We start from the raw sequence: 22,849 nt of genomic DNA, 5'->3' as shown, positions 1-22,849 counted from the left end.
GTTTCCAGTCTTTTGCCTTCAACACCAAGAACAGCTTTTTTTTTTCTGACAGCAAGCTGGGAGGGAGTATTGATCTGCCAGAGGTGAGAAAGGCACTACAGAGGATTTGGATAGACTGGATAGATGGGCCAAGGTAAACTGTATGAGTTTCATTAGGGCCAAATGTCAGGTCCTGCATTTTGGTCACAACAACCCCAGGCTTGGGGAGGAGTGGCTGGAAAGCTGCCTGATGGAAAGGGACCTTGATGTACTGATGGACAGTCGGCTGAATATGAGCCAGCAGTGTGCCCAGGCGGCCAAGAAGGCCAATGGTATCCTGACTTGTATCAGAAATGATATGGTGAGTAGGACTAGGGAAGTCATCCTGCCCCTGTACTCAGCATTGGTCAGGCCTCACCTCAAGTACTGTGTTCAATTTTGGGCACCTCAGTACAAAAAAGACATTGAGTTGCTGGAGCAGGTCCAAAGAAGGGCTGCAAGGCTTGTGAAGGGCTTGGAGAATATGCCCTACAAGGAGAGACTGAAGGAACTGGGGCTGTTTAGTCTGGAGAAAAGGAGGCTGAGGGAAGATCTTACTGCTCTCTTCCAATACCTGAAAGGTGCTTACAGCAAGCGGGGTTGGTCTCTTCTCGCTGGTGACAGGTGACAGAGCAAGGGGAAATGGCCTCAAGGTGTGCCAGGGGAAGTTTAGGTTTGATATCAGGAAAAACTTCTTTACAGTAAGGGTTGTTAAGCACTGGAATAGGGTCTCCAGGGAGGTGGTTGAATCACCATCCCTGGATGCGTTTGAAGATCATTTGGATGTGGTACTCAGGGACATGATTTAGCAGAGGGCTGTTAGAGCTAGGGTAGTGTTGTTGGACTTGATGATCTTGGAGGTCTTTTCCTACCCGAGCAATTCTATGATTCCATAATTCTATGGTTCTATGATTCCTACTGATGAATCAAATTCTTTAGGAAATGCAGTCTTTCTTTAAAAAAAAAAAACAACTGGTGAGACTGGGATCTGCTTATGGGGAGTGGTGGGAAAAGACAGCATACTGGAGACAGATGGCGCATGTAGGGCCATGTATGTTTGAGGATGAACAGATAATTTTGATTGTCTGGAAAAAAAACAATTGAAGTAATAACAATATTTTTTCTCTGTTGTAACCTTCTTAAAGTTTGCATGTATTTATTTCTCCTGTATAAACATGACTATACCTGTTCGTTTGCATGTTATCGGAACAACTTCTTTTACTCGAAGTGCTAATAAGAATATTGTAAATTACTTAAACTGTTCTTATCTTACATCTAACCCTAACCCTTGTCTTCCTTTAATTGACATTAGATACCCATATCTGTAATGTTTTTTGTTTATGATTGATACACATAAAAAGCCTATCTAAAGAGCAATATGCTTAATTGCAGACAATAACTTGAATATTTCTGGTGCTAGGTTTTCCACTTAAAACTGGTGCATGAAAGGAATTTTCTTGTTTTACAGGCAAAGACAGAGTTTTTAATACGCCCTTGTGTGAGCAAGGAATTGTTGGATTTGGTATTGGAGTTGCTGTTGCGGGTGCTACAGCCATTGCAGAAATTCAGTTTGCAGATTACATTTTTCCAGCATTTGATCAGGTTAGTACCAATAATTTTGAATGAAGTAAAAAAGAAGTTTTATGAATTTGTTTTAAATGTTCTCTTGTTAGCATTAATACTTGGTCTGAATATATGCTTTATGCAAAAATAGCCACAGCTGTAATACTAATATTTATGCATGCACTGTGTAAACAGGAAGGTACCAGTTCCAGGTTGAATGCTGATTAAATAATGTAAGTTAGCTTAAACTGCCTTAAATTCCCCAGCTGTGTTGTCCCAACACCATCCCTTACTTCTTTGTGTGATTGCAGGCCAACTATTTGTCAACAGGATAAACTGAATTTGAACTGAGCTGACTGTCTTCTGGGAATGGGGAAACAACTGGTCTATATGACTACTCTTGATAGAATCCTAGATTCATAGAATCATAGAATCACAAGGTTGGAAATGACCTATAAGATCATCTAGTCCAGCCGTCCTCCTGTTACCATTGCTACCACAAGCCTCTAAACCATATCCTATAGCTCCTCATCCAGATGCCTCTTGAACACTGCCAGGGATGGTGACTGCACCGCCATGGGCAGGCCATTCCAGTGCCTGACCACTCTCTGGGAGAAAAAGTTCTTCCTTATGTCTAACCTAAACCTCCTCTGGTACAGCTTGCGGCCATTTCCTCGGGTCCTGTTTGTTGCCTGGGAGAAGAGGCCAAACCCCTCCTCACCACAACCTCCCTTCAGGAAATTGTAGAGTGCAATGAGGTCTCCCCTGAGCCTCCTCTTCTCCAGACTAAGCAATCCCAGCTCCCTCAGCCGCTCCTCGTAAAACTTGTGCTCCAGCCCCCTCACCAGTTTCATTGCCCTTCTTTGGACATGTTCCAGGGCCTCAATGACTTTTTTGTAGTGAGGGGCCCAAAACTGAACACAGTACTTGAGGTGCGGCCTCACCAGTGCTGAGTACAGGGGGATGATCACCTCCCTGCTCCTGCTGGCCACACTATTTCTAATGCAGGCCAGGATGGCGTTGGTCCTCTTGGCTACTTGGGCACACTGTCAGCTCGTGTTCAGCTGAGCATCAACCAACACCCCCAGGTCCCTTTCCTCTTCACAGTCATCCAGCCACTTGTTCCCAAGCCTATATCACTGCATGGGGTTGTTGTGACCAAAGCGTGGGACGAGGCATTTGGCCTTGTTGAACCTTATCCCATTCACCTCAGCCCAGTGATCCAGCTTATCTAGATCCCTCTGCAGCACCTCCCTACCCTCAGGCAGATTGACACCACCTTCCAACTTGGTGTTATCTACAAACTTACTGAGGGTACACTCAATCCTCTCGTCTAGGTCATCAATAAAGATATTAAACAAGATAGGCCCCAGTACCGACCCCTGGGGGACACCACTTGAAACAGGTCGCCAGCTGGACTTCACTCCATTAACCACTACCTGTTGGGTATGGCCCTCTAGCCAGTTCCTTACCCAAACAAGGGTATACCTGTCCAGGCCATGGGCAGCCAGTTTCCCTAGAAGAATATTGTGAGAGACCATGTCAAAGGCTGTGCTGAAGTCTAGGTAGACTACATCAACAGCCTTTCCTTCATCTACCAGTCTGGTCACCCAGTCATAGAAGGAGATGAGGTTGGTCAAGCACTACCTTTCATGAACCCGTGCTGGCTGGGCCTGATCTTCTGGATGCCACACACATGTTGTGTGATCTCACCCAAGATGATTTACTCCATAACTTTCCTGGTACTGAGGTCAGGCTGACAGGCCTGTAATTCCCCGGATCCTCCTTATGGCCCTTCTTGTAGATGGGAGTCACATCACCAAGCCTTGAATCCTCTGGGACCTCTCCAGGTAACCAGAAGTGCTGATAGATGGCCAACAGAGGCTTGGCAGTCACCCCCGCCAGCTCCCTTAGCACCCTAGGATGAAGCCTGTCCAGTCCCATGGACTTGTGACAGTCCAGGTGGAGGAGGAGCTCTCTAACCATCTCTACCTGAATCTCTGGGGGTCTATTCTGCGTAGCATCCCAGACTTCCAGATCAGGGTGTAAAGTGCCCTGAGGATATCTGACCTGCCTATTAAAGGCAGATGTAAAGAAGGTGTTGAGGACCTCAGCCTTCTCCTTATCCTCAGTGGTCACATTCCCTGCTTCATCAAGTAAAGAATGGAAAATCTCCCTGGTTCTTCTCTTACTGTTGATATATTTATAAAAGGATTTCTTATTCTCTCTTACTGCAGTGGCCATTCTGAGTTCAAGTTGGGCCTTTGCCCTCTTAACTTCCTCCCTGCATACCTTAGCGACTTCCTTGTAATCTCCCCAAGTAGCCTGTCCCTTCATCCAGAGGGCATAGACTCTCTTTTTCTTTCAGAGTCTCAGCAATAGTTCCTGGCTCATCCACACTGGTCTTCTTCCCCTACAGCTCACCTTATGGCATTCAGGAACAGCCTGTTCTTGTGCCTTTAAGATTTCATGAGAAGCATCCAGGCTTCCTGGACCCCTTTACCCTTAAGGAGCGACTCCCAAGGGTCCCATGCTACAAGCGTCCTGAACAGGTCAAAGTTCACCCTCTTGAAGTCCAAGGTAGCAGTTTTGGTAGTCAACCTTTTGACATCTCCAAGAACAGAGAATTCAACAATTTCATGGTTGCTCTGCCCAAGACAGTCCCCAACCTTCACATCTCACACCAGTCCTTCTCTGTTAGTGAAGAGCAGGTCTAGCAGGGCACCACCCCTGGTAGGCTCTCCTACCAGCTGCGTAAGGAAGCTATCTTCCACACACTCTAGAAACCTCTTGAACTGCTTCCTCTGTAGGATATGCTGTATTATATTTCCAACATGTATCAGGGAAATTGAAGTCTCCTGTGAGAATGAGTGCTGGCGATCAGTGCGACTTCCGCAAGCTGCTTGTAAATAACTGAGTGTTTAACTTGAATCCACTAAATTACCAACTCACTTGCCTTGGAAAATGTTTAGCTTGCAATAGACTTAACGGAGTCTTTTGCATCTAGTTTGGTCCTCTGAATTCTGTGCATGGACTGGATGATATAGATGCATCTTGTGTATTGTAGAGGCTTATTGATATGTAACTAGAGGTACTGGACTGGATATTACTTTTTCTTTTTTCCCCAGATTGTTAATGAAGCAGCAAAGTATCGTTACCGCTCTGGAGATCTGTTCAACTGTGGAAACCTCACCATCAGAGCCCCCTGGGGTTGTGTGGGACATGGTGCACTGTATCACTCTCAAAGTCCAGAAGCTTTTTTTGCTCATTGTCCAGGAATAAAGGTACAGTAATTCTTATGTTACAAAGATTGATTCTGAATGAACCTGAATAATCAGACTAATGAGTCTGAGTGCAGGCAGGGAAGGGAGGACGGAAGTCAGTGTACACAGCAGAACGTCTGAATCTACTAATTAAGAACTCTATTAGAAGCTTTCCATTAATAAAGCTTAAACAGTGTTTAGAGTTGGAGAATTTATAGTCATAATTGAAACAACCTTTAGCAGGTATAGCGTTGTATTTGCTTTTAGCATACATTTTACATTTGCTCAGTGTCCCCAACATACTACAGAAATTAAAAACTAATGAATACTGCTTTCCTTTTTTTTTTTTCCTACATGTGTCCTTAAGTGGTTTATAAAATTCATGTATATAAATGACAGTGAAAAACCAAGAGCTATTAGTTGCACACTGAAATGCAGGAGGTTCAGTCTGAAATACCAGGAAGCACTTATTTAACTGTGTGGGTGACTGAGCTCTGGTTGCCTAGAAAGGCTGTAGAGTCTCCTTCCTTGAGGATATTCAAAAGCCACATTGAAGAGATCCTGGACAACCTGCTTTGGGTTTGAGCAGGGACTGTGCCAGGTGGATCCAGAGGACCCTTCTAGCCTCAACTGTTCTATGATTATGTGAATGATACCTTAGGGCAAGCTTTCTGTGTGGAAAGTGGCATTTCTTGAAAGTAAAGATTCTTAGCATTTAGATGGATATGGTTCTTAGTGAAGATGGAGTGGGGGGGATCTGGTCATCTGAGATTAAGAAAACACTCTTTGCCAGCTTCCTGAGTAAATTCTGAGTAAAGTTCATTCTTTCTGAGTAAACTTAATGTCCATGGACTTGTGCATTTGGATTAACTGACATCCAACCCATTAAGAGATGAATCATAGCTTGATTAATGGGATGGACTTGAACAAAAACAGTATTTGTATGTGGAAGACACATGTTCATTGTTTATCTTTTGTTTAAACTACTCCTTAATATGGTATTGGTGTACTGAAATGTCAGATATTACTCTTGTACAGGGAGGCTATAAGCATTTATCCTGCCTGTAAATAAGAGCTTACATCATTCACATTTTATTGTATGTTATTTGCATTGTATTTCATGATCCTTGAAAATGAAGAATACATCTTCATGGACTCTGAGGTGTTCTTATACTAAACTTGAAAATATTCAGTGATACAGACAAGTAAACTAGAGCCTCTTGCCAGGTAATTGATTCTGAAAGTTTCTTGAGCTTTTTGAAAAAAACATGAGTAGCTTATTATGGTGTAGAAGAATAAAATAATTTTATGATTAAGATACAGACACCAGGCCTATCTGCTGGCCTTGTTTGTCAATCTCAAATCTTCATATTGAACTAACTAAGTGCTGAGATTTTGTGTAGGTTAAAACCCTTTCTAATTCAGTGCAGTCTAATACTACTGAGTTTAGTCTTCTGAGTAAGTTAGACAAAATTTTATTTATTATGCCCGATGATTTTATTTTCTTTTGTCTTTGATTCTTCTTCTTTTTGTTTTTTTCTTTTTTTTCTTTTCAGTATAAATGTGTGTATGGCAAATACCCTTCCAGGTCAATATCTTAAACTGTATATCTTAGCTATAGTAAGGATGAGATGCAAGGATGCATTAATGGGGGCAAATATGCCCTGCCCCCCTCCCTCCAGAAAAGTGATGGGCACTGGGGTTTGGAAGAAGCGTTAGGGACTGTAGGGAATTGTAAGTTGCTGAAGAACTTAAAGGAACCCAAATTGGAAATTCCTTGGGTAATTGTGTTAAAATACATTGTTACAGTTAATTGCTGCCATCTCAGTTAAAGAACACATGAAATTCCATGGACTTGATGGAACCATGTATTAATTTTGGATGCACAGAGGAGTATTCTTTTGAATTTTGTATCTTTGTGGAAACAGTGTTGCATCTTGGATTTTTTCTGCAAAGCTGTCTGTTAATGCAGTTAATGTTTAAGAAAGTTATTACTGCTTTACTGAAATTGAAACTCTCATATGAATATGCTAGTAGTAGAATATTAATGTAACTCATCTGTGCATATTTTGCATGGGAAGTAAAGCCATGATTTACAAGTTGGAGAGGACAGGAAACGTTCCACAGGAGAATGGTTTGCAGAACTGCCCTCTTACTAAGCTCTTTAGTTGGTTTCTGACTGAAGGTTTTAACACTGTTCTTGGTGAGTGAAAGGTGAGATTCAGATTTCCTTAGCAGAAGAAGGTTTGTGTAACCTTGGTTGTTGAGGGGAGAAATTGTAATCATTAGAGCTTAAGAATAAAGTTCGTTGGAGTGAGGAGGACACTGTTAGATCATTGTTTCTTTCGTCTACCATTGTGAGCAGATGTCTTAGTGCATCCATCTGTCTTAAGTATTAACTCTCTTTATTCAACTGCAACAGTGTGCCAGGATCTTTGCCATTGCAGATAGAAGTTTTCTTTCCATTTTCAGCTGAAATTTCTTTCTAACTTGAATCTTCAATTAATGTTTCCTTTCATGTACTGAAAGCAATTGTTTTTCCTTTAGTCATTGTTTCTTCTTAGACTAAACAAATCAAACTATCAAGGAGATATTTTTTTGGCATCTGTTTTGATTCATTTTCTTTCAAAACAATGTACTTATGAAGTATTCCAACTGAATTTCTAGCAGTGATCTTTTCAATAACACTAATACTTCCTTCACTACATGATGATGTCTTTTAAAGCTAGTGTCCTAGTTATCTGTTGAGCAAATAATGCATTCAGATCTTTCTCTGAATGTCTACTGCCGAGTACTAAATTTGTAACAAAAATTTACTTTCCAAATGCTGACTTACCACTGTGTATCATTCAATTTTCCTTTGATTTTGTCTGTTGTATCTTTAATGTGAACTGATCTTTTTTATATCATCCTCTTTACTGGTAGTGACTCTGAGCTTTTGAATAGTTTTCATTTCTGCATTCTGGTGCATCATAAATGAGTCAGGTAAAAGTCTGTCCTAAAAGTGGTCCTGAAGGAGCTGCACTGCCAGTGTTCATCAGTCTGAAAATTTCTTATGTCTGTTATCAAATGTTTAGTTGAAATTTAAATAGACTGCTTTTCCCTTGCTTAGAAAATTCACTTACTGAGTTAATTGGATGACATAGATGATTTAGGCTGTGTTTTGGATCTTCACAGCTATAAAATGAAGTTCTGACTAACTTCACAACTACAAAATGTTTACCAGTATTCTTGACCCCCAGTATATGTCAGATTTGAATTCCACGGGATGTAATTTATCTGGTTCTGATTCCTCAATTTCTGAGGAAATTGAGCTCTCTTGGCTTCTGTCTTCATTTAAACTGTGACAGTTCGGCAACTTTCTGTTTGTTATTAATATTCTCTTAGACCATCCATAATTAACTCTTCTGTTGGCAAAGCAGTTATGTTTTTTTTCCTTCTGAGTGCTCTGATTACATCTAGAGACCTGACTGAGGCCTCCAAAATGACCAGGTTTCAAACTTCTGCCATAAGTAAAGTTCCTTTTCCAGTCTTTACTGCACCAAGTCTGAAGTTCTTCCATCCTCCTATGAGGAGTTCACCTACACAACTTGAGATCGCTCAGCTGCTTTTTTTGTCATCCATTTACATTAATTTAAAAAAAGTAGCACTTTAATAGTTTGTTGAATCGGTCTTTTTTTTCCCTATTCTTTCAACCTGAAAATGCTCTTCTTAAAATGTTAGTTTTAGTTAGTATTACCTGAAGGGAATAAATTAGTATTTATAACATGGTGTAAGAGAAAACTATTCAAGTCTCAAGAATGAATTAAATAAAATATGAAATAAAATTCAAAACTTGGAGTGTGTGCAAGTGACACAGCACTGATATTAATGAACTTTGTAACAACTCAGTAGCTATGGACTTTTATTTAAAGCAAATAATTGCTTTGTTTTTACAGTCAGTGTATTGTTGAGGAAGCTTGTACTTGAAATAAATTATTAAACTATTTAAAAATATTTTTACAGATTGTTATTCCAAGGGGTCCTCTTCAGGCCAAAGGATTGCTGCTGTCATGCATAGAGGATAAAAATCCATGCATATTCTTTGAACCTAAAATACTTTATAGAGCTGCAGGTAAGGATGTACTGTATTTTCCAGTAAAGCAATATTTATTTTTGCCCATGTATTTCCTTAGTTACAGCTAAATTGATAGTGTAGCAAAAATCTTGATTTGCACTCATTTTGTCTTTAGCTGGGTTTGGGCTTGTGTTTGTTGAGAAAATCTGAAAACTAGATAAGATTTCAAAATTTGCATACAAACATGAATATTTACAGTCAGATTCTTGTTCAATGAATGTTGGAAGTGGAATGCTCTGTATAGTTTTGAGTTTAAAAAAGAAAAGAAATAGAGCTAAAAGGCGTTATCTCATGAAATGGCACGGTGGAAGTACAAACAAGACTGAGTCTGTTTAAGTATAAGTGATGTGTAAGACTGTACTGTTAACAGTGAGAATTTGGTAGTTACAATAACAAAACTTTAAATCATTTAAGGATAAACTGGCTGTAGTTAGCATGCTGATTTATGGAGTTCCTCACAGACTTTATTGGGATAGGGCAGTGTAAGTCTGACAGAAGTGAAAGTGCTGTTCTTTTGGTAATTCTAAATATTAAAATTAATTGCTAGAATTGTTTTTATTTTTCCAGAGGAGGTGATTTTATGCAGTCACTGTTGTTACAAATTTTAAATTTCTTTTGAATGCTTCCTTTCTAAAAGTGTAGAAAATCTGCTCCTTTGAATTCTGATTTTATGTGGCAGGAAATGCGATTGCCTTTACTATTTTTCTTTGCTTCAGTCATAGTGACTTTTTTGTTCAGTTTTAGCAGCCATTGTTATGCATGACATAATAACGCAGTAAATTGAAGATGATAGCACATGTTGTATCATCAGTGTTAACTGTAACAATGCAGTTGTTACTGAGGACTGGTGAAGCTGTATTGGACAAGAGAGTGTAGGAAAACAAAATTGCATATGAAGAGATAGGCAGAGTGTCTGGGTGAGCAACTTATGGCAATAGCCATCATCATTCCTATGTTGTATAATTTTGTCTACCAGCTATTTGTGAATAGTGAAACAAATGTCTTCAAAACAGCACTTTCTTTCACTGTTTTTAGTATTTAAAATTCTCAGCTGCAGACTGCAGCATTAATAGAATGTTTACTTTCATAATGGAATGAATGACTGCACAGTAAAAATTTCACGCAGCTATTGAGAGCACAGTGGGTTTTTCATGTATGAGAAATTGACCTATGAAACAATTGCTGGATCTTCTAGTGAACAAGATGAGCCATGTGAATGAAATCTTGAGTGAAGATGTGCTGAAATAGTGGTTAGTTGGGTTTATAAGTTGGTCTGTAACCAACCGCAGTGTTGTTACAAGACTTCAGTAATTTCTGAAAGAACTTACTGATGATGTTGCTGTGTAATCTCACAGTCTGATTTCCAGAGAAATTACCTTAGATTTTTAAGAAAATCAGTTTAGTGATCTATGCTGAAATTTGTAGTGCCACCATGTGACAAGGCCAGTTGTGACTAATTTGTTTCGTTTTCTTGTTAATCACTTTTGTGCCCTTGGATATTCCTTCTTATGGCTTTCCTCCTAGTCTTGATCTACTTCCTTTTGCATTGGAAAAGTCCTTATCCAACTACACTTAATGGGAACAGAAGTTTTTACGTATATTCATGTGCCTTTTATAAAATTAGAAGCAAATAGATGCAAACATTTCTGAAAAAAAGTCCAAAGTTAAATACAGAAATGCACATCTGCTGAGTGAATTCTGTTGCTGGTTAACTTACGAAGTTATAACATAACAAGTGCCATGGTGATGTCCCCCTAAATGTCAGAGATGCTGAGAAAATATCTGAATTAAAAAAATAGAACAGAAAAAGAAAAAAGAGACTGATTTATAAATAAGTGGTTATCAGACTGTGTGTGTAGTGTCGAGAGCACGTAATGATTATGAATCAAAGGAGATGAGTCACCTTGACATTATCAGGTTTAGACATCTTGTGGAGAACCTACTCTGATGTTTTTTGACCTTTTCAGTTTCATTTCGTTGTACCATATATGACATTGGTGCTGTAGAAATAAATACGACTTGCATCAGTGGTTGTTATAGAGACAAGACAGTAAGATTAGAAAACATATGTTTTCTTTCTGCACTTCAGACTGCTCTTTAAAAAAAAAAAAAGCAACAGATGGTGCAGCCTCTTAAGACTGTGATGGTCCTTTTTGTCAGATTACTACTTTTTGTTAATTGCTTTACTTGAAATCTGGTTTTGAAATACTTGATTTAAAATATTTATAAATTCAGTAATAGATGAATGGAGTGCTCTGCATATAAACATTGTTGTCCTGGTTTGGTTAATTGTTATGCAAGAAATTGCATGGGATAATTTCATCTGCTGTTTTATATCACTGTTACTGGTGGGGGAAAATTTGTTAAGGCATTTGAATAAAATCCTGTCAAATCTAGACTTTCCTTATTGGTTTTTTTTTTTGATAAGCATTTAAGTATCAAGAATAGTTTAGCTATAATAAGAAATTAGATAATTGTAATTTGTAATTGTATGCTGCATTTAATTTTTCTAAATGGCTGAAACCATTACATAGAGGAGCTCTATGTATCATGTGTGCTATCCAGGTCTTCTGCTGGTTTATCCACCTGATTTCCAAACTGTATTCATGTCAGTTGCCTGAGCTTACATTTGGATATACTGAATCTATTTCTACACTGTCCTTGTTCACATTGAGATAAATGTGACATAAAAATAAGAAAAAACATTTTTGCTGCAAGTGTGGCCAAACACAGGAAAAGATTGCCCGGAGAAGTTATGGAGGTGCTGGAAGCCCTACTGAGCCTGAACAACACACTTGTGGTGAGAGAGGGCTGTCAGCACAGGGCTTGGACTAGGTGGTCCCTGGAGCTTGCTTCCTACCTCAGCCATTATGTGATTCTGTAGCACTTGGTGTTTGTATAACATCTCTGGTCTGGAAAAAAAAAAAAAAAAAGGTATGTTTTAGAAAATTATTCAGGTATTTGCTACTTAATTTATTAAAAATAGATATGTTCCTAATGTCAGGAAAGAACTACTCCACAAGTCAGGAAAGAACTACTTGCGTCGGATCTGCTGTACGAATGAGAGAAAACAGAAGATGCTTAATTTTTCCTAAGATGTTTCCATCTAAAAATTGTTAATTGGGTAGTAATGTGAGTGGAACTGTCTTCAGAGTTACAGTGAAGGCAAAATGCTTTTTTCTCCAGGGAGGTGGTTGAGTCACCATCCCCTGGATGTGTTTAAAAACTGTTTGGATGAGGTGCTCAGGGACGAGGTTTAGCAGTGGGTTGTTAGAGTTCGGGTAGTATTGTTGGGTTGTGGTTGGACTTGATCTTGAAGGCCATTTCCAACCTGAGCAATTCTATGCTTCTATTGTTTTTTGTTTGTTTTTCCCTAATTACTTTAATGGTTATGTATTTTTGATGAATTAAATATTTGAATCACTTAACTGCTATCATCAGAAGTTTCTATGACAGTTTCTGTGCAGATTCTGAAAGCTGTTTTTCCTACCACTTCACTGGTAAACTGTGGAGTGTCATTCTTGGTAGATAGCAGGAGAGTGCTCTGAATATTGAAGTGTGATTTCAAGGCTGTGTTGATGTTTATTCAAATCAACTGCTGTCTTTGCTTGAGACTTTAAACCATTTAAACCATTAATGCAAAGTCCATTTCCAAATTTGATTCTAATATCACTGACTTGGTGTGCAGCAAGATCTACTGCCACAATGGTGTATTTGTGCATCTCTTTGTATGCTACACAAGATAAATGAAACATTACAGTGAATGCATTCAATACATTATAATTAAAATATTTTTAATTGTAGCAAAACCTCTGAAATAAAGGATAATTCTTAACGTGATTTGGTCTATTGCTTTAAATAGCATTACTGTTAAGAAAAAAGCCTAGTGTATGTTTTTATGGGATAGTGCTGACTAGGAAAATAATCTAATGCTTATTTTTCACTTAGTGTTTTATTTTTTCAGTGGAACAAGTTCCTGTGGAGCCCTACAACATTCCTCTGTCTCAGGCTGAGGTGCTGCGGCAAGGCAGTGATGTGACACTGGTTGCTTGGGGCACACAGGTCAGTAAGATTCTTTGAAGCTTGTTGTTGTCCTTCAGAGCCCAGATTAAGGGCCAGGAGCTGAACTTTGTACTCAGTCTCAAGTGCCATCCAGTAAACTTTGTATGTGTTCCATCGGTACATGATTGAATGAATGATTATTTCTGTTTATATGAAACCTGCTTTTTAATGTGTAAGACTTCACTCATTTTTTGTTGAAGCTGACACTGAAAATGTGGAAGTGTGGAACCTCTGCTGGAGGTTGATGATTTATGTATGGTTATGAAAGTTACACTTTTAAGAACGTGGCAGTGGGATGTGACTCTGAGGAAGGCGGTAGAAGGACAGTTGAAAGTTGTATGTTGAAAGAAAAGTGTACATCTTTACTGCACAATTTAAAAATAGTGCAGTCAGTCTGGGGTTGCCTTTATGCAGAGAGTTGAAATATACAGAAAATTTAGGTAATTTAAAACCATTAATACAAATAAAGATAGTTTTGTTTCTGATGGCTTATTTTCAAAGCTGTTCAAGCGTATGATTCAGCTCCCTTGTCTGCAGTTAAGATGTTCAAATATTACAAAAAATATATAGAAATAATAAGAACAAAACCGTGCAGAAAATCCAAACACGTTCATGTTGAAGAATGATAGAAAACAAATTTTAGTCTAGATTGGAATTACCAGAAAAATCTTTAAATTGCCTTTAACCTGTAATTTAGTAAATTACAATTTTCCTGGCTTAATTATGTGTCTGGGAAGCTGTTAGAGTGAGGGAGTATTGTAACTTTCATCACAATAGTGTTGATCTGTGGAGTTGGTTATTTTCTGCTTTTTGTTTGAAATCTGTTATCTTCATTGCTTTCCTGTGATAGGTCAAGTAGCCAGAGGACAAGAAAACTTCTTTATAGCTATGATTATTCCTACTAGTTAAATTATAGACTACTTCGATATCTTTACTTGAGCTTATTTCTCCAGCAGAAAACAATTTATACTTTTCTCCTTGTTCCGTTTTGAAAGTGAGTGCACATTGTTCCTAGATAGTGCCTGCTCCATTTGGATGGAATCTTAATAGTCATCAGGCTCCCCAAAACTGAAATGATAAAAAACCATACAGATGTTATACTTTAAAGATCACTTAAGTATTGGCTATTGGGAAAGCTGTCGAAAGCAATTAAAATAATATCTTACAGTTGTATGGAGTGGACTTGAAATGACATCTTTTCAAAGAACTGTGCTTTAGAGCTTGCGAAATGTAAGCCGAGTGTTGAGACAGGCAACTGTTTTGATGTACAGCCCTAATGTGGATTTAGGATCTGACTTAACCATGGGTGTGGCTGTGTAATACAGAATGGGGGACTGTTGCATAGAACTTCTCCCTCTTTCAGGATTTCTTGGCAGAAATATATGCATGTACATCACATGGAGGATGTGCTCTGTGTTGCTTTATACAAGATCTGTTGAGCATATCTCTGTGCAGAGATGGAGATACATACTTAGCATGTAAGCAGAGAATACAGCATGTTTTGCATCAGACTTCTGCAAGTGAGTTTTTGTTGTGAGTATTTGCAGGCTGTAAACCTGCATAAACTTGGAACTTGATGGCTACGTGTACAGTGGAACCAACAAATCCATTTCAATAGGCAGAAAGTGATCACACATATTAAGAGGTTTCTTCTTGTGGGTTTTGTATGCTAGGTAGTTGCTTGGCAGCTGCTGCCCTAGTGAGGTTACCTGATGTGTGCTTTCCTGAGTTATACTAATGAAGGGCAGTAATGGCTTTTAGTTCCCCTCCGGTTGTACTCAGTGTTTTATGGTCATTAACTAATCCTTATCCCTCGTGAACTAGGCAAATATTTTCACTTATGCATCATAGAAATGGCAAAAACATCCTTCCCATGTGTCACACTGAAAACTCTCTAACCATTACAGCCGCTGATGCATTAGAAGTTTAAACAAAATCACTGCAAGCTATTTCTTTTTACTGTTACAATACTTGTATTGTGATTTATCTTTTAAGCAGTCCTCTGATGTTTTGTTGTTCCTATTTGTGTAATACAGATTCATGTTAAATCTTTAATCATCTTGTTTCAGTGTAGATTTTTGCTCTGTGTGACATTGACTGCAGCCCTTTGATCCCTGGCAGTTAATGCCCTCTTACTGTGTCCATATTATTAAATGCTGTTGTCTCCCTGACCAAGGTGACCTCATCAAAACTTCTTGTTGGGGGTGGTCCTTGGCTTCCATCCCCTGAACTGTGCCTAGCAGTTGCTCAAGGGAGGTACCTCAGTCCAAACCTGCATTATGAAACGTTCCAACCCTCTGACAATGAGGACTACACCAGAATTTATTGACAACATCATGTCAGGAAATTCTGTATTAAAATATATCACTGATATTTGGATCTTGGTTTAGACACGGCCTTGAGAAAAATCTTATCCTAAAACCCAAACTGATTGGAATAATAAAATATTCAGGCCTGATACTGCTCAGTGAATGATACTTTTCTAGCAAGTCGCAGTTTTGTTTTCAGTGATCCTTCACTGAAATTTGTTTTTTCTTTTTTGAAGTAATGCTGAAATGCAAAGAATAGTGTAAGGAGTAAATTAGAAGAATGAAGTGAGAAATAAATACTGATGAAATTACTAAATAAAACATTTTCTGCTAAAAAAAACAGCGTTAAATCATTATATGTATTTAGTATGTGTAATTTAGGAATCTTAAACAGAAATGAAATGTTTATTTGTAATAATACATTGCCTTTTCAGGTACACGTGATCAAAGAAGTTGCAGTGATGGCTCAGGAAAAGCTAGGGGTGTCCTGTGAAGTTATTGATCTGAGGACCATCTTACCCTGGGATACAGAGACTATTTGCAAGGTAAGGAAATGATGTATGTTAATTAAAAGAAAAAACAAAAAAGAACCCCAAAAACCTATTGGTAAAAGCAATTTAAATACTAGTGACTTTGTATTTTATGTTTTTTTTTTTTGAAGGTCTAAATTTTTGCATATTTAAACATGGAGTTATATCTTGCTTCTTAAAAGTTTGATTTTCAGTTGAAGTGTTTCCAGTGTTTGTTACCAGTGTATTTTATAGTACTTGGATGTGCTTTCTATGTGTAAAAAATGAAATGAGTTATCATGGTCAATATGAAGAGAAACTTCTACGCACCATTTCAGTTATTTCTAATAAATCCTTTAGAAGCCCTTGTGAATAAATCAAAATTAACCAAAATGTTCTACAACAGTTTGCAAATCTGTGTTTCAGAAATACTCTGTGAAGGTCTTCAGCTTGTTTTCCATCCTAATGATCTTTTAAAGTAATTGTTGCATAAATAAAAAAGATGGAACAGATAAATGTTGCTTTAGATTTTTTAACAAGTTTACTGTTAAGAATTTAAAGTGAGTTTTTTCTTGAGGTATGGTGCATGTTGGCTGAACAGTTCCTATATTATCACAAATGTCTAATAGTAAATGTTTTTAGCATTGCTTTTATGTTAGTATGTATGCAGACTGGTCTGTATAGTGAGAGAAACATTATTTCTTTATATCTATCTTGTCTGCTTGTTCAGCTGGAAATAATCAGTAGTTTGTATTTGGTACTATGCAATGCTGCAAGTTTTAAACTTCATTTGTACCCTGTGCAGCTTTTAAGATAGGTAATATCTAACATAAGCAGAAAGATGGAAATGATAGCTGTAGCTGCTTGCTGTTGCCTCATTCCTAGAGAAACCCCTTAGTGCAGTTGTAAATGGCAGTGGCTTTCAAGGTCAGTTCCAGGATCAGGACTTGCTGTACTTCAGTTGTTCCCTTCCTGAGATGCCATGGTCAAGGACTGAGAGAGCAGCGGAAAATTTGGTGATGCCAGAGAAAGTCCTTAGCTGCTCACAGGACTGCTTAAGTCCTGTCTGGGGACTCATAGTATGTAACAAAATTGGTCTTGCTCCGGTCCAACCAATAATCAAATAATCGGTAGCTACAAGGCTGTCTTTTGTTTGAGTTTCACTTACATCAGCCTCCTTAAATCTTAGGCAAAGTTTTCGTTTCTCCTCACATTATGTATGTGTTTGAAATTTGTCTGATATCTTTCTCCTAGTGGATGTTGAGGAAAAGGATGGTGTATGTGATAAGCTGCAACCTGGGTGCTGTTCTGCTGTGCTGGCATGCAGAATCTTCTGCTGATGAGCAGTCTGTACTGGGGGCTTATCAGACTTTGTGTTTTGGTGTAAAACCACATGTCTGTTTTACTGTGGGGAGTGGTGTACTTTGTTCTGAGTACAGGTTGTTAATTCAGTCCTTGGTCTGCTGCTTCTAGTTCTTATGCACGTACTTCCTCTCGCATTTTGTTCATCCAGCCCTTAACATTTCCATATTCTCCTGTCTGCTGCCTCTTTCTAGAAGCTTATGTAACTTCTTGTAGGCTATATTCTTGTTACTAATCATGTGCCAAAATTTTGGCACAGACTTCTAAGGGACCAGTGTTTTCTGTGGGTAAAAGTCACAAGGCTATAATACAGGAACTGAGTTTTGTATAAGTGTTATGCATTTCCTTGTCTAACGTGTTTTAATCTGCAGGGTTATTTTATTCTTATACATATCCAAGAAATGTTATGTTTTTATATTGAAATATTTTACTGGATTTTCCTAATCTGTATAATTTTCTTAAACAAAATTAAGGAGCCTTCATGGTGTGTCTTAGGGAATAAGCAGGAATGAAATGCTTTACTTAACTGAAAATACATGCAGCTTTAAGACTGATTTGACAACTGTAGCATTGGAATGAGCATGGATGGACTGAGGTGGTTACTGCTTTGGAGATGAGCAGGAATGTATCAAAATTTTTACTGGAAATATAACTGCTTTGTATACTTTCTATATAAAAAACTGAAAGTTACGTTACCAAAATATGTACTTCTTGAAACTTTGAGTAGCTATACTTTGCAGCTGCCACCAGAGGTCTCTTTTTAGCCAAGTTAAGCTACTGTTTATACTTCACACTGCTCCTCTGAGCATGTTTATAAACATATGGCTCTGAGTGAAACATAAATACAACATGGATAAGTATGAGGAAACACAAATAAGAATTTAAGCCAAATTTTACTGATGTTTTCTTTGCATTTTCAAGGTTCTGATATTATTTTTAATTTTGAAATAGATTAACATTTGTCATCTGCATGAGAAGGAGATGAGGGTATTGAAATCTGAGCTAGTGACAATAGCTCATAGAGTAAATCAAGAAAGATATCTCCTGAGAGTCATTCATCTCAGCTATTTTAGCAGCCTATTGTGGGGTGGAATAGTGTCCTCTAGAAATGTCTTGGGTTGAAGAAAAAATAAAAAAATCAAGGAGGCCTCAATGAGGTGTAAAGTCAGGAAGGATAAATACTACCTTCATTATTAATCTGAGAGATGATACCTACTGCTGACAGAAGGGATTCAAGTATTTGGCCGGTTTAAAATGATCTCCTTGCTAAGATAAAGAATCTGTGTGCATGTGTATAAATACAATTTCTTTATATAAGGCTTCATTGCTGTTTAACTTGGGAAAGATTCTTGAGAAGTGATGATGGTGCTTCTTTACATAAAGGCAATGGATAGAGTTCCTAGCCCTTGAAAAATGATGTAGTTTGTTCCAAGATTCCATAGCATTCTTGAGGAATAACATTCTTGCTCTGGAGCAAGAGAAATAATTGATTTTTACATGTTGGCAACTTAAAAGAGATGCAGGAAATACTTTCTCTATTGCTTTTCACAGAAATGCAAACAGGTAAAACAAAGTCAAACTGCATAAAATGCAGTATGTCCCATAGTTGTCTGTGTTTAATCAGAATTTGTCATTTTGAACAAATATGAAACAGCAGAAGTTATGACTTCTGTGGCTCTGTTGTTTGAGATGTTCGATGCCATGAAAAGTTGATGTGATGTCTTTTCTAAACATCACTTCTAAGTTCTAATGTGTTTAGAAAACTAATTTCTGAAGTGGTATATTTTCTGAATTTTATGAATTTAGTTCCAGATAAACTTTTTTTTTTTTTTTTGAATGATTGTGACTTTTCACTTTCCTTTGATGACTGTGGTATTTCTTAATGCATCACTTTTATTTTCTGGTTTGCAATTAGTTTTGAGCTAGCATGCTTGGATGACGTGATTACATAAACACAGACTTACCTTCTCAGAAAATTCAAATCACAGTGGAAATGTCACTAGTTGAATCTGCCAGATAAATTTGTATGCCTTTGCACCCTTTTAATAAAGAATAGTGTTCTGAAAATGAAGACAAGAAAGACCTATTCTTTTTAATGTCATCCTTACAGGAGTGATCACATTCTTTTTGCTTTCTTTCTTACTATACTCTGTGTTCCCTGTGCTTATTTTAACATCAGAGTCCTATTTTGTGTCTTTAACTTGTGTATGAAGGAGCTCAGGTCAGCAGTGATCTCTCCCCTTTATACATTCAAATGGAAATGCAAACTCATGAAGTCAGGGTGCTTCTCAGCACATGCTGCTGATAACCACAGCTCTGCCTTGACTCTGCTCTGCTGCCTCCCCAGCTGTTGCATGGCATGTAGGCTTCCAGACTCAGTGAAGCTAAAACAAAGAGGCTGGTTGCTCCACAGATCAGTAATGCTTTATTACTGCTTGACTGAGCAGCTACATTATTTTTGGAAGAGCAATCTGCCATGAAGGGTGGCGTTCCAGAAACCAAAACATGAAACGTATATGAAATATCTATAAGGTGTCTATGAAATTTCTTTACAACCTACAAAATTGTTTAAAGATACTTTGCTTCCTTGCAGAAATCGTACTTTCAGACACTTTTTTTTCTTCATCATGCTTAACAGATTTGCTTGGAAGCTTTAGAGAGATTAGACTGTGTGGATTTTTGTCTCTGAACTGTTGGATGGTGTGGTATTGATTAAAGAGGCAATGGCACACCTCCCAGTGCTTCACTGGTCACACTTGGGGTAAAATTCTGTGGTTGTAGTGTGTTTTTTTTTTTTTTAGTACTGGAATGCCTGTGTTACTGGAAGTAGGAAATCTAGCTCAGAGTTAAATACTCCTGAGGGACTGTAGGAGTTTCTATATTTTATTCACCCTGTATTGAACTGAGAACGTTATTTAAACTTTGAATAGATTAGAACTAAATTGTTCAGTAAATTTCACTTTTGAAGTGCAAATTTTTAACTGCACTTTTTTGTAGTTATGTATTATTTAGAAGGCAAGCATTTCTTATGCATAGCGATGAAGATTTGCATTTATTTCCAAATTAGTCATATCCTAATGGTCTCTGAACTGTTCCTACTGTAATGCGAGGAAATGCTGAGTTATTCCTGTATGAATTAGTAATGAAGGCACTGTAGACTGAACTGCAGTTTAAAAGACCTGTGGTTATTGAGAGCTTGTGTAATAACGACACAACTTTGTGCATTTTGCAGAAAAAATATGTTGTCTTTGCAGAAAATTAGTTTATGGATTGGCATTATCAACGGATAGCAGCTGTGAAAGTAGATTTTCATAGGACAGTATTCTACAGAAAAGTGAAGGGCTTTATGTTCTTCTGGGCACTTGGGTTTGCTTTGCTATTTTATTGAAAAGGTTTTGCAGACCTCCCATCAGGTCAACATAAATTCTTAGCAGTCTGAAAAAAAACATCTGTTCTCACTGGAAAGAGAAATTTGGGCAAAAGTGAAAGCAGCAGCAGTGGGAGTTTGCGGATAATCCAGCACCATGGAGTGGATTAGAGGAAACTGTGAGCATGCTTTCCACCAGGAAAGGGAAGTGGCTTGCTACAGTATTCATTTAAGCTTTCACCTTGGTGTTCAGGTAGTGTTTTTGTCAGTCACTGTCATCAGAGTGGTTGAATAATTGTTAACAGTGAATTCCCGGTTCTTTTTATCTTATAGGCCCAGCCGATTTAATGATCTGCTGGTCCTCTAGCTTGTTCTTCACATTCCTTTATGTTTACTTCATCTAATTGGATTATGAATAAAGGAAAATCAGGATCAGGAGGCCTGATTTATTTATTTATTTATTTATGTATTTATGTATTTATTTATTTAAACTACACGCTCCAGGCACTGAACTGTATAATTACAATGCAGGTTTCCTGGGATCAAATTTGTATTTCTTGGCAATCTATTCTTGATATTTTGCCATTTTACTTGTTGCTCCTCAGATTTCTTACTAAATGGATGCTTTAATAAGCATCACGCTAATAAAGCGTGATTAAAATTGTACTATTTACCTGGTGACAGTTGACTTTGTCACTGTTTCCATGAGAAACTTGTTTCTTTTGGTTGACTTGTCCTTTGGTTGAGAACACATCATAGGCTATCATTTGGCTGAGAGAAGAAGAACTCTGGAACCATGCCTTGAAGTAGTCATTTCTGAATAGAGAGAATATATAGAGCCATTTATAAATGAATTATTCACATCTTTTGCCCTTCTGTATTTCAGAAAAGCTTAAAATGGAAACCTTGTAGTTACTGTTTCAAGCTAGAGCCTCAAAGCTGAGATACTTGTATAGCTCTACTCCTTTCTCTTTTCCAATATTAAATTCATGTCTAATTTTCATATGTGTATTGACAAATGGTACTAGAATAGGAGTCAGATTATTTAAAAACAAACAAAAAAAACCAAACTGCATAACCCCCTTGAATAAATAGAGAAAAGGATAGAAGCATGTTGTTTCTGTTAATGTTGAATATTGTGTTGATCATGTGGTCCATGAATTGCGTGTGAAACTTTGTCACTTTTGCCTACGTTCTGTATTACATGCTTCAAATTTAAAGGGGCTTAGCAAGTAAATGAGTAGTGATGCTTAGTCTATAGTTAGAAGGTATTTTATAGCTCCTGTGTGTATGTTTTTGGTTTTTTTTCCTATAGATGCTGATTGAATTCTAATGGATGTTGGGATTAAGTTCCACAATAGTAATCATATATGAATCATTCTTCCATGGAGATAATTATTACTTCTCTACAGTATTGCCTTCCTTTAAATGTCTGCAGCTATTTATCCTGTTATTATCACTTAGTTGAGCCAGCTACTTTTTCTGAAATACTTTTTGAGGATTTAGATATTACAGATTCTTACTATTTGTGCGTTATTAAACATAAAGCTAAACTGTCTGGGGTAAAGTATTTCTGCTATTCTTCTGGAACTTTTAAGGTAATTTGATGATTCAGTCTGCTTTTTACAGAATTATTGTGTAATAGCATAATGCATAATAGCATAAAGCAATATTTGGCTTAGTGTAAGTGTTTTTCTTTTGACAGCTGATATTGATCAGCTTTCTGTGGAGGCAATCAGCAGTGATCATAATTGTACTAGATAGACTGCAGAGATTTCCAAATGTAAATATCTTTGATTTTATAATAAGATCTTTATTAACTGTTAAGTTTAATAAAGCTCTTAGAGCTCTAGCCAGTAGGATGACAGGCTAAACTCTGGTTGGATAGATGTATTGATTAAACTTAGTTGTCATTATGCTGTTAGTTTCCACTGCTGATAATGTTGGGCTGGAGAAACGTTTTTCCTTCTCTTCTGCCTTTGTTTTGAGCTGAAGAGCCTGCATTCTTGGACTGCTTTTATTTTTGGTGTGCTACCCAAAATCACACACCAAAATCAAAGGATTTCTTCTAAATAAATTCAGTATAATTTATGGTAACTTGTTCTTCTAAGTAACTACTACCAGTACTATGAAAATATTCCAGGTCTCACAACTTAAGGTGTATTTTCATGAATGCTTCAAGCTATTGAAAGTTACTTTGTCTGTAGTAGAAAAAAAAAACAAAAAACAGTTCAGGTTTCCACAAAATGCTCATTTAATACACTTGTTGTCATATGCCT

The 22,849-nt window shown here is 37.5% G+C and overlaps 1 protein-coding gene across 4 annotated transcripts in view; it reads left to right on the top strand.

Annotated features, from left to right (window-relative positions):
• The window catches only part of BCKDHB (branched chain keto acid dehydrogenase E1 subunit beta), a 112,040-nt gene that overhangs the window by 20,567 nt on the left and 68,624 nt on the right, over nucleotides 1-22,849 (top strand). For all 4 annotated transcript variants that reach the window (XM_031610910.2, XM_090136095.1, XM_090136097.1 and 1 more), the window contains exons 4-8: nucleotides 1,487-1,620; nucleotides 4,710-4,865; nucleotides 8,850-8,958; nucleotides 12,926-13,023; nucleotides 15,767-15,877. In XM_031610910.2, the coding sequence (XP_031466770.2) occupies nucleotides 1,487-1,620; nucleotides 4,710-4,865; nucleotides 8,850-8,958; nucleotides 12,926-13,023; nucleotides 15,767-15,877 (608 nt within the window). The remainder of the gene's footprint in view (nucleotides 1-1,486; nucleotides 1,621-4,709; nucleotides 4,866-8,849; nucleotides 8,959-12,925; nucleotides 13,024-15,766; nucleotides 15,878-22,849) is intronic.

This window comes from Phasianus colchicus, chromosome 2 (genome assembly GCF_987193195.1).
Source record: "Phasianus colchicus chromosome 2, bPhaCol1.hap1.1, whole genome shotgun sequence".
NCBI lineage: Eukaryota > Metazoa > Chordata > Aves > Galliformes > Phasianidae > Phasianus > Phasianus colchicus.
This window is presented reverse-complemented; position numbering and strand designations above follow the sequence as displayed.